Here is a 12,805-nt window from a genome sequence, read left to right as displayed (position 1 = left end):
TGTCTTCTTACACTCTCCTTTGGTAAACTTATTCAACCTCAGGGCCTCAATTGTCACCTCCCTTCCCAAATCCATGTAATTAAATTTTCTGTCTTCAGTGAACCTTAAATTTTCAACAGCTCAAATTAAAAAAGAAAAAAAATTAAAAACTTAATTATTCATCTTAACTTTAAAACCTGTTTCAACTCCTATTTCTGTTAATAGCACCAATGTTCTTCCAGCTAAACTTGTTCAGCTTTATCTTGTTTTCTCTCTTCCTTCCTGCAAGTGAAAAGTGTGTCCTCTGTAACATCTCTCACACTATTCTCTCCTTCACACTCTGGAGCAGGTCTCATAATCTCTCATCTGTAGTACGATAATAGACCAATAGTCTCCTAACTGGTCTCCCCACCTTGAATCTCCTTTTCCCTTCCAAAATATCCTACATATTCCAGCCAGGATAAATATTCCTAAAGCAAAAAATTTTATCATGTCACACCCTTGCTCAAAAATTTGCAGTAATTGCTCCCTACCCAAGCAAAAGAGCCTGAATGGCTTAGCATAGTATTAGAATTCATCATGATATGACTCCACCCTCCTGATCTTTTATCACCTTTCATTTACCCTCTTCACCAGCTAAACCCAACTACTCACTGTTCTCTGTTTTCTTGCTTCTTTGCCTCTATGCTGTTCCTTTTGCCTGGAATGCCCATCCTTTATAACTATAGGTCCAACCTTCAGCCAGAAATAATTTCTTCATGATGATAACATGGTGTAGTAGTGACATGAAAATATTTATCAAAAAGACCTGGCTTCGAATCTTGGATTTGCCAGCTACTAACTATGTGATCCAGAAGTCTTGATCTTAAGAATCTGTAAAATGAGGAATATCTCCCTCACAAGGTTGTTGTGACAGTACTTTGTAAAAAATGTTACTCTTCCACTATACTACCATAGTTCTATATCCCTATATCTTTTACAATACATTGCTCTTTGTCTAATATTATGGTGGCTTAGAAACATTTCTCCTGTTTCTTACAAGAGATTTTTAAAAATATCTTTCTGTAGTGTCTAACATAATGCTTTTAATACTTAAATAATTTGTTTAACATCCCACTACTATTTTCACATCTTTAGACTGTCACTTTTAAAAAATGAGTTATAAATGCAAATGAAAGACATGTTCCATACAAACCAAGACTGCTTGTAAGAATATGATCTTGAAAGAAAACTGAAAACTTGCAAGTAATACTACTGACTGAAAAATTTACATACTAGATAAAAAATCATTGTCTTGAGGAGCTGACAGGGACCTTGAAGTTCCAGGAGAAACACTAGTTTTATGGAGCTGAGAGGATCCACATGATTCCTAAAATAAATAGAAGATAAATGACTTAGGTTAATGAAAAATCATTTTAAAAGTTATACAGCTTTAATTTCTAAACAGTTCCTGCTTTTGGCTTATTATAATCAAAGAATCAAAACTAATACAAATTACACTTTACAAAATTAAACACATATGTGAAGTAACAAAAAAAGTGAACTTGATTTCTTTATCAGGTCAATTGGATGGGTGGGGCAATAGTTAAATATATTAGAAGTCATTATTTTTTCAATATTTTGTACATAATCTCAGAGACTCTGTCCAGCTCATGAGAAATTTGAGATCTGCAACTCTGATTACCTACTGATTTAGAGCACATGCCTATTCTCAATGCCTCAGGTTCCTTCAACATGGAGGAGTGGGAATCCATGGAAAAAGTAATATAGAAATTGGATCCAATCCTAGCTCTGTCATGGAATTACTACCTAAGCTTCGACAAAGCATTTAAATAATTTGGCTCTCAGGTTCTTTTTCTGTGTATTTATCTAAAAATGAGCAAGTATGGGCTCAAAGATCCAGTGATGAGATAGTGAATATAAAGGTGATTCAAAGACTACATACTGTGTTTTAAGATTCATTTTGAAGGTATTATTACTTTTCTGAATCTGTAAAGAGAACATATCTTATATATTCTTAAAAGAAATCATTAATATGAAATAATTCTGAATGAATGCTACTAAAGAAATCCTTCTTTTTGGATAGCCACACAAATGACATTTTATTTCTATTAATCATTGTAAGAGGTTAAGAACAAGGCAGGTATTATAGCTTTTTTACATTTGAATAAGAAGGTATAAATATAGTGGCAGAACTGTACCAATGATTTGTCTATGTACTACCCTGGAACACCATCCATTACATAAAACAAGGACAGGGACAGAAGTCAATGCCCAAGAAAGAAAGGACTGTGATTTGATGAGATGAACAATAAACTAAGAATCAGAAGACCTGTGTATCAAATTGGAGATTCCCATTCTAAAATCCTAAAACCTCCCTGGACTTTAGCTTCCCATCTATAAAACACTGAGATAGACTAAATGATTTCTCATATTCTGCTCACATTTTGAGTTTAATCAACATAATTATTTTTACCTCCTGTGGACCATAATTTACAGGTATGTTCGGAGATAACTCCATTTTCTTCTTGTCACATAAGTGAATGGTACTTGAAGCACTCTGTAATAAGAATGAATATATGTACTTGAATTAGAGATAATTAGAAAATTATATGAGTAAAATACAATCTACTTAACATATTTTGTATGTTTATACAAAATCAATAGAAAGAAAATCTCAATCAGTTGAGAATATAATATCTAACTTAAAGGTAGAGATAGTGTAGAATAGGGGAAATAACTTTAGAGACACAGTCTTTGAATCCTGCCTCATATAACTGGTAACCTTGGGCAAATTCATCCTTTAAAATGGAATAATATCTACATGCAGGATCATTCTAGAGATTGAGATAATGAATATAAAGTATCTGGTTCAAACTAGGTACTTAATATATTTCAATTTGTGTGTGTATCTATCTATCCATAATTATTAAGCATTTACTATAATTTAGGCACCATGATTCTAAGTACTATTATTATTTTCATTTTATAGATAAGAAATTGAGGGCTGGACTAATTAAAGGAGGCAGAGTGCCCTAATGGAACAATGGGGGCCAATGAGATCTGGTTTAGATCCCAGGATACCTGTTTGACTTTGGGCATGAGACTTAAACTTAGTTTACTTATCTGTAAACTGGAGATGAAAATACATATTTTGCAGAATCACTGTAAGAAGGGTTATAATATATGCAGAGGCCCTAAGATTACTTTGTAAGCATTCAATAAATGGTAGCTATTAAACAGATGATTTATTTAAACACTATGCCTTTGTACTAAAATTGTTTAGTGATTCACTCCTGTCTCTTTAAGCCAGACTTGGATTAGCTGCCATCACTATTGAGTGATTTAAAAACAAAACCATTAGTCTGCTTTTCTTCCCCAAACCAACATAACGTCAAATGCTCTACAGAACTTGAGAAATTGGTGGGATCCACACCCAGCCCTTCATTATTCATACTCAACAACTGTCGGCTCCATAACATGTCTAAGAAGTTTTAGGAGAAAAAAACTACTATTCATCTATGTATATAATCTATGGGGCATAGTACTTTACACACAGCAGTCCAGTGAACATTTGTTAAATACATTTTTATATGAACCTTTAAAATTCATCTTTGGATCCATTTCTGTTATATAAATTTCTTCTGTTCTTTTAAATTTATTAAAATATTTCTTGTTATACAGTATCATTAATTACTAACATCACTTTTCATAACCGATCAGTTAATGATAATTCAAATTATTTATGAACTAGTGAGTCAGTCCCTAGAAAGAAATAAAATGACATATCAAAGAAAAACTTTTTTGATTCAGTTTTTACTGCTCAAGACATAAGAGATACTATCTGTGAAAACATGAATTATAGGAGCCAGTTCAAAGAACTGAAAAAAATGTAGGAAACTCAAACAAAACAAGTCACCCTAAACTGTGATCTTTGTTTTCAGAAATTTCTTTATGAAAAATCTTATTATCTTAATAAATTTGTATTCTACCCTTGGCCCTGCCATTAGTTAGCTGTGTAGAGTGTTATGTGACTTACTTCCCTATACCTCAGTTATCTCATCTATAAAATGGAGATGATATTCTTTCCCTAACAGTTTTACAGAATTAACACAAGGATTTAAAAAAAAAAGAAAAAAATAACAACAACTCTGAGTGAAAACAATACAGCAACTTTAAAACAGTGACCAAAGAAAGTAATGCTATTAAATGATACTCAAGTATTTAAAAATATACACGAAATTACTTTATTTAAGAAGCAAAATTTCTCCCCCAAATTAACAGTTTTAAATATAGATCCTAGTATTTAAGTTGGTTGGGGACAAAAAAAGGAACTGAATTGGTTCTCTTCCAGTTCAGTTTCTTAGAACCAAGAAAACAGACGCTTCTATCCACCTTTGCTTGGCAGAAGAGGAGAAAGTTGTGAAGAGAGAAAAGGGAACTGAAAAGACAAAGCAAAAATAAATGTTAACAGAAGTTTGTATCTACTAAGAAGTGGAGAGATTGGAATGTTCTGGAAAAGACTACCTACTCAGAAGCGGAGAAGTCAATGAAAACTTATCAAAGGATTAAAGCAGAGTTCCTCCTCAGTTCCTTAAAAAACTCAGGCACTAATATTGCCACCATCAATTTTAAGTTTGGTTAAGGGCAGTTGTTTCCTTTATGCACTTCCCTTTTAAACCAAAGATTATGTTAACAGATACAGCAAACTGCAAGAGGCAAGCAATGTCATTTAGTGATAAATCAATTGTAGATTATGCCTGTTCACAACCTAAGAGATTGGCTAATAACTGATGGTTTTTATTATCATATCTCAAATGCAACTTAATGAAACCCAGAAAGTGTTAAACTAGGCTAACTTTGTCCCTAAAGGACTGTAGTTGCTTTCTAAACAATTTTTGATAGCAGCAAGAAAACCTTGCAGTAATGGGTTCCTTCAATTGTTTTTCTGATCTACAAGAGCAGAATGAGTAAATAAGACAATTGTTCTAGGTAATTCATATCAACTGCTACTTTGGTCTATGCAACATGGAGTGTTTGAGTGGGAAAACAAAAAGATATAAACAAGCCATAGAAAATACACATTTGGGCCTCAATTATTAATAAAAATTCTACAGCTTAACTTGGCAATAAAGTGCAATAACCCAGACATCTTTTACTCTCTATATATCAAAACTTCAGAGAAATAAACATAGATTTAAAACAACAACAACTGTAGTAATTTAGGGCATTAACTGTATACAACTGGCACTCATTACACATTTTAAATTTACATTTGCTATATGAGAGGTCTGAAAATCCCTTGAAATCTGGAGGTGGCTGTTTGAATGAAATGGAAAAGTTCTTTGGTGACAGATTCAAGACAGCATTCATACTCTCTGATAACTACTGCCCCAGTACTGTAGCTTGTATCTGTGGAAGGTATGTAGAAAAAAACTAAATTAAACTAAACTAAAACTCTCCATGATTTAACATTCTAATTTCCGGTATTAACATTTAACAATTTACCTTTGTTTTCTTTAGTTGAATAACAGCTTCAAGAAAAGTTATCTCTTCAAATGTTTTCAGAACTGGTTCAAGTTCTATTAAACATTCTAAATAAGATAAATAAAATGAGTTCAGAAAAAAAAAAAATGAGTTCAGGTTGCTTATAACCATTAAAATGAAAAACATAAACGCTAATATTTAACTGATAAGGCCCTAAGTAAATTTTTCCCCAAACTGATGACATTCAACTGTCTTAAGAGTGTTTAGTACAGGCATAAAGATAGATATATCTAAAGATAGATCAATGGAACATAATTGAGAGTCTAAAGCTCTTACATGTATGGGCAATTGTTTTTTGACAAAGTTGCTAAGGCAACTCAATGAGGAAAGGATAGTCTTTTCGACATATGGTACTAGGACAGTTGGATATCCACACAAAAACAGAAAAATTTAGATTCTTACCTCACAACATACATAGAATTAACTTGAAATGGACTATGCACCTAAATGTAAATATAGGTGAAAATCTTCATGACCTTGAGTTTGGCAAATAATCCTTAGATATGGCATCAGAAACAGGATCCATAAAAATTTTTTGATAATGGGACTTCAAAAAAAGTGAAACCTTTGGCATTTAAAAAGATGCTATTTAGAAAAACAAAAAGACAAGCCCCAGACTAGGAGAACACTTTTACCTATCATGTATCTGCTAAAGAACTTATATCTAGAATATAAAAAGAACTCTAACAACTTAAGACAAACAACCCAATTTAAAAATGGGTAAAAGATTGAATTTCACCAAAGGAGACACACAAATAGCTAAAAAGCACATGAAAATATGCTTAAACACCATTAGTCATTAGGAGATGCAAATTAACACTACAATGAGGCATCACTCCATACCCACTAAAATAGGTATAATTAAAAAGACAGAAAATAACAAATATTGACAATGATGTAGAGAAACAGAAAACCTCACACATTGCTGATGGGAATGTATCATGATGCAGCCATTCTGGAAAACAGTTCGGCAGTTTCTTAAAAATGAAAGGTAAATTTACCATACAACCAAGCAATTCCACTCAGGTAGTTACCTGAGAGAAATGAAAACATATATGTTCACACACAGACTTGCACATGAACAGTCATAGCAGCATGATTCATAATAGCCAACGAGTAGAAACAATCATAATTACCACTATTACTACAATAATATATGGACCTGTTGCTTAAGGGAGAGGCCAGGGCTCTGGATATAAAACTGAGCATCACTAACATATAGATGGTATAAAAGCCATGGTCTGGTCTGGATCATCTAGGGGGAAAGTACAGATGGCAAACAGTAAAGGACCCATATTAGAGCTCTGAGGCATTCCAACAGTTAGAAACTGAGCAGAGGAAGGAAAAAAGAGATAGAGGAAGAGAGGATAATAGGGAGTATGGTCTCTTGTGTCTTGGAAGCTATCAGAGGGAAAGTTTCAAGGAGGGAAGAGTCAGCCATATCTAATCTGCTGAGAGGCCAAGTAAGATAAGCAGTATTTTCCAAAATTGCCATCCTTGGTAACTTGAACAAATGCAGCTTTAGTGGAGATATGAAAACAGAAGACTGATGCAAGTTTGTTAAAAATTGAATTAGAGATGAAGAAGTAGAGACAATAAGTATGGACAATTCCTACAAGGTGTTTAGATCTAAATGGGAGTAGAAAAATGAGGTGGTAGCTGAAGGATGATATGGGGTCAAGAATGTTTTTCCTATATAAAGATAGGATATAATAATAGCATAGATCTGTATGACAGATGAACGATCCAGTAGACAGGCAGAGACTGGCAATGCAAGAGCAGAGAGAGAATATAAGGAACAGAATGCTGGAGAGAGTAAGGGAATGGCATCCAGAGCGCAAGTAATACTGTTTACAATTGTATAAGAACACTTTTTTCCCACTGTAAAAGAGATAAAGCAGGAAAGACAGGTCAAGTACAACTAAGTTTATAGATCTGGTAGTGGAACTATGAGGGAGTGCTCTCTCATGGTTTCTACTTTCTCAATGCTCAAAAGAAATACAAAGAAATACAGAACATAGAGTGTAGGAGGTTTAAGAAGGGAAGATAAGGTACAATATGCATTACCCCTGTCTTCTCTTCCTAAGTTCAGAATCTATTAAGAAAGGCCACACAATAATGATAGATGATGATCAAAATATCACCTTTATTACTGATAAAGCTAACTGGAATATGTCCCTTTTTAGATCTGTAGCATATGGGCTTAGTAATACTTTGTCCCTTCAGTTGACAGTTTTACTCACTCAGCTACAGGCCTTACCTGCTTCCATATGGGGAAGCACAAAATGTGCATTCTTTAGACAAGCTTACTTCTAAAAGGAGGAGAAAACTGAGAAGGGACTAGATAAGTGTGCTTTCTTTTTCTCTAAAACTAACAAATGAGGAGGAGTGCTGAGGGGCAGATAGGACCTAGAAATGTTCCTCCCATGCTTTCCTTCTGGGGATTGAAATGGAATTTCATCTTCACTTTGGAAACATGAAGTATGGGACTTACGCATCTCCTACAGTAGTACAAGATGATCATCTAAGTCTGTAATTCTCAAACTTTTGGGTCTCAGAACTCTTCAAAATTATTAAGAGCTTTTGTATATGTTGATCATATCTATTGATATTTACTACATTAGATGAAAACAAAATTTTAACACATCAGAGTATATGAAAACACATTCCATTATCTGTTGGAGCAATGATATCATCAAACTTAATTTAGTCTCTGGAAAGATTTTTCCAGAGGATGAGAGTAAAAAGGGAAGATAATACCTTAATATTTATTATTTTGAAAAGTTTTGATTTTATGAACCCCTTATAAGTCTCAGGAACCAACCCCACCTCCAGAGGTCCCTGCACCACAACTTAAGAACAGGTGATCTATGAGAATGGAATAGTAGATGTATTTGAGAAACATAACAGAATTGCTAAGTAGTGTTTAGTGCCCAGTTTTAGCCATTAATTTAAAAAGAAAACAATGAATTCCATTTCTGGCCAAGATGAAGCAACAAGGACCAATTCACCCTCCTGCCTTAAACAACCATTAGCCAGATAAAATGCATGAAACAGTGGTTTTCAAGACACTAGATATCAGGCAACAAAGGACAGTGATCTCTAAGTGATAGGAAACAACGCAGGTCAGCCTTATGACAGCCTGACTACCCAAGCTTACTGCCTTGGGAGAGTTTCCAGCTATACTACAGGGTAGGGAAGTAAGGCGGGGCCCAGTGGAAGCTCAGAGTTGAAGAGACAGGGCTGGGAGTTAGGGTAGACGGAGGCAGATAGAGTTTATAGGACAAAGCACCAAAGAGGAGAGGTACACAGAGAGAGAACTCCAGAGATCCGCAGAGCGTTCCTCTCAAATATTCAGCAGCACTGATCAATGCAGGATGTAGAATTCAGTAAGCCAAAAGCCATTGTTGTGCAATGAACAATAGGGAAAAACCAGTAAGTTTGTAGAGAAGTACTGCCTAATGGCATGATCTTCAGAAGAGCTGGAGTCTTTAGGGAATGGAGAAGAAATTACAGTTTGGAAGTGGCACTGGGGACAAAGGAGATATATATTGGGATAGCCAAAAAGTTCGTTCAGGTTTTTGTAAGATCTTATAGAAGAACCCAAACAAATTTTTGGCCAAGCCAATACATACATACATATGTATACATATATATACACATACATACACACACACACACACCCTATTACATGGCTCTGGGAGATAAGAGATAAAATGTTAATCCATTATTAGAGCAACTTTTGATTTTTTTAAAATACAATGCTGATGAGCACTAGACATAAGTTTTGAATGGAAAATATATTTGTTTTTTTTTTAGTTGGAAAGAGGATTCCCAGTCTACAGCTTGTCTTTTCATTTTCTATAGCATCTTTTGAAGTGTAAAATTTTTCAATTTTTTTGAAGTTCAATTATCAAAGAATTTTTTTAACAGATCTTGTTTCTGATGTCATATATAAGAGCTCTTTGCTTAACCCAAGATCATGAAGATTTTCTTCTATGTTTACATTTAGGTGATGATTCATTCTACCTCTGAAATAAATCTTAATTCTATCTGATTTTTCGATCTCCAGGATTGGTCTGGAAATTCTACTCTTGCCCTTCTCCAATCAATTTTATACATAGCAGCGAGTGATATCTCCCAAACTTAAATTTAATCATGTTATTTCCCTGAAAAACTCACTTTAATGGCTTTCCATTGTACTTGGAATAAATTTCTAACCTTTTTATGATGATAGTCAACAGCCTCTCCTTACCACTTCAAGCTCATCTCATAAAATAAAAACAACTTTGAATTAAAAAAAACTTTGAGCTTGTCATCTAACTTGTATAGTTGTTCAAGGAATATTTTATTTATAGCGTATTTGTTATTTTTGTAATTCAAAAGGTCCAGATTAAAACTGTACACTAACTTAAGAAAGACGGTCTTTCATCTGGATTTTGCGCCCATCCACTTTCTATTAGAGAGATCATAAGTGCTCGATGAGGTATATCAAATGGCAAACTTTCTTCATTAGTGTCAGGTCGATGTCCTTGTGACACACTATACATAATCTGCAAAGGATTGGTGACTTCTGTCAAAACAAATATATTTCATTCATTAGAAATATATTATGATTTAATATATTAAATACATTCTAAAGCCAACCAAATGAGCATGAGGGAATCTTAAAATCTTAGGAATAATTCATTACTTCCTTTTCTGTCAAAGGAATATTTATATCCCAGCTATTGCCAGACTTGCTGCCTCTCATGGGAGGAGTTTATATCTTCACCTCTTTAATTCTGGGCTTGGCCATGCGATTTGATTTGGCCAATGGAGTATGAAGAGAGTAGAGTAAAACAGAGCTCAGCAGAGCTGAGCAGAACCTAGCAGAGCCAAGAAGGGCCACAGCAACTAATAACCGAATGTGAATGAAAAATAAATGTTTAGTTTGTAAACTACTGAGATTTTGAGGTTGTTACACAGCAAACTGACCTAAATGAACCTCAAAGTAAAGAAAGAGACACTATTATCAGAAAATTTGAAAAGTATTCTTCAGTGTTTGCTGGTCTTTGGAAGAAGCACTAGTTAAATTTTCATACAAACGATTTTATAGTTGGAATGAATCTTAGAAATAAGAATTCAAAATTCTTACTTTGCAGATGAAAAAAAATGAGGACTTAAGAGATTCAGTGGCTTATAATAGAGTTAATTACTATCAGAACAAGAAGAATCTACATTTTTCTGATCCTTAATCCAGTACTTTCCAACATACAGTGGATTCACATTGATAAATTGTTATGTTTTTCTAGTGTGTTTTCCACAAAATGACTGTTAGGCAGATTTAAAATAAGTGGTCTTTATTCAGATAGTTCTGAGTATGACTCACCAATATGATGTCACCTAGAATAAGGAAGTCAAAGTACACTTACCTTCAAAAGGCTGTTTTCTAGATAAGACTTCCCATGTGATAACTGCATAGCTGTTTAAGATAAAAATATACATATAGTACTTTATAAACTATTCATAATAAACTAAAATGGTACTGATTTTAAAAGCTGACTGTGGAGATACCATTTTTTAAAGTAATAATGTAGTGAAATGCTGCTTAAAGAATCACTATATAGAACCAAGATGATGAATATTCATATACAGTTTTGTTTTGAAAGGGAATTAATTCAATTTGAAAAATCAGGAAATTACTGTAATAAAAACTTGAAGTTATAGGCAAGGATAACTTGTGGATGATTCTTTAACACCTAGATAAGCTATGCCCTTTAATTACATGATTCTATTATTCACACAAAATAAAGAGCAATAAAAAAGGCTGTCTCATGTAGCCCTATTCTATTGACTCTTTTTCTGGTGTAAGTACTGTCTCTTTTGGTAGTGTTAAATGTTAATTGCACTGTTTCCCTCCCCCTATCAATGTCACATATGATAAAAACCCTTGAATATTATAAATTGGTAGGACAATAAGATATGCTTTAATAATTTTTAAGGATGTAAAAGTAGCTTAAGGCAAGGCATCGGGACTTCCCTGGTGGTGCAGTGGTTAAGACTCCGTGCTCCCAATGCAGGGGGTCCGAGTTTGATCCCTGGTCAGAGAACCAGATCCCACATGCATTCTGCAACTAAGGAGCCCTCATGCTGCAACCAAGGAGCCCATGTGCCGCAACTAAGGAGCCCACTGCCACAACCAAATAAATAAGTAAATAAATATATTTTTTTAAAAAAAGCAAGGCATTTTTATTTTCATATTTTTAATTTTTTATTTTTTTTTGGCCATACCACACAGCTTGTGGGATCTCAGTTCCCTGACCAGGGATTGAACCTGGGCCACGGCAGTGAAAACTGAAATCCTAACCACTAGGCCACTAGGGAACTCCCAAAGCAAGGCATCTTTAATCTGAAAAACACTAACCACTGTCTCTAATTTATTTTCACCACACTTATGAGAGAAGCATAAAAATCGTACTTTTAAAATGTAGCTTCAAAATTCTGATTGATTAATCTTGTTTTTTAGACAAGGTTAACTCTGAGCAAAAGTAACATGCTGTACCTATATATATCATGCTTGATAGTAGCCCTTGATTTTTGTCCAGGTTCATAGTTTTCAGGTGGCATATAGATAATTGTCCCTCCTTCTGGTGCAGATTTACTATTTCGTGATTGTGAGAGGGACATCATGCGCCATTTTGATAAACCAAAATCTGCAATCTGGAAGGGAAAAGAGTAATTGAATTTTTAAATTTTCTCTTTAAAAAAATTCAAGAATTGATTGTTTTTGTTTATATTTATTATATTTAAACATGAGACCAGAGTAAATGCTATATATATTAATATTTTATTTCTGTAATAGTCTATTAGTTTCTTAACAAATTGGATTCCATAGTGCTGAACCCAACAACTCTAAAAGCAATATAAACTGACTTGAAGTTCAGCATAATATTACAAATTTTAAAAGAGACTAAGTTTTGAAAAATTAAACAGGAGTATTTTTGCCTTTTATTCTGAACGAGTATATACACTTCACTTTTTGTGACAAGTAGCTTTATATCATGTGCTTTCAAAATTTACCTATACCTCACAGAACTGCTAAACTACTCATATCTAATATGATTGTCACTGGGTATTGTTTACAACTCAGGTTTATATGTTCTTATTTATAATGTGCTAAAAATAGTATCCTTAAATTTTGAAATAAGTAAAATTCCAATATAGTATAACTCATTATTATATGATTTATGCCTACCACTAAAAGAATACCTGTTGACAATAGTATAGTTAGCATATA

The 12,805-nt window shown here is 33.7% G+C and overlaps 1 protein-coding gene and 1 long non-coding RNA gene across 8 annotated transcripts in view; both read right to left on the bottom strand.

The window, feature by feature from the left end:
- Positions 1 to 12,805, bottom strand: part of LOC309647088 — an 846,185-nt gene that overhangs the window by 81,700 nt on the left and 751,680 nt on the right. The window lies entirely within an intron of this gene.
- The window catches only part of RIPK2 (receptor interacting serine/threonine kinase 2), a gene marked incomplete at its 5' end in the record, with an annotated part of 42,335 nt that overhangs the window by 14,306 nt on the left and 15,224 nt on the right, over positions 1 to 12,805 (bottom strand). For 6 of the 7 annotated variants that reach the window (XR_014255767.1, XR_014255768.1, XR_014255769.1 and 3 more), the window contains 6 exons: positions 1,255 to 1,348; positions 2,456 to 2,539; positions 5,488 to 5,573; positions 9,938 to 10,099; positions 10,941 to 10,990; positions 12,071 to 12,228. Coding sequence is in view for 4 of the 7 variants with exons in the window: in XM_082433990.1 (XP_082290116.1) it covers positions 1,255 to 1,348; positions 2,456 to 2,539; positions 5,488 to 5,573; positions 9,938 to 10,099; positions 10,941 to 10,990; positions 12,071 to 12,228 (634 nt within the window). The remainder of the gene's footprint in view (positions 1 to 1,254; positions 1,349 to 2,455; positions 2,540 to 5,487; positions 5,574 to 9,937; positions 10,100 to 10,940; positions 10,991 to 12,070; positions 12,229 to 12,805) is intronic. The other variant, XM_082433991.1, reaches the window with a different exon arrangement.

Source organism: Balaenoptera physalus (assembly GCF_965194825.1).
Source record: "Balaenoptera physalus genome assembly, chromosome: 17".
In the NCBI taxonomy this organism is placed as follows: Eukaryota; Metazoa; Chordata; class Mammalia; order Artiodactyla; family Balaenopteridae; genus Balaenoptera; species Balaenoptera physalus.
This window is presented reverse-complemented; position numbering and strand designations above follow the sequence as displayed.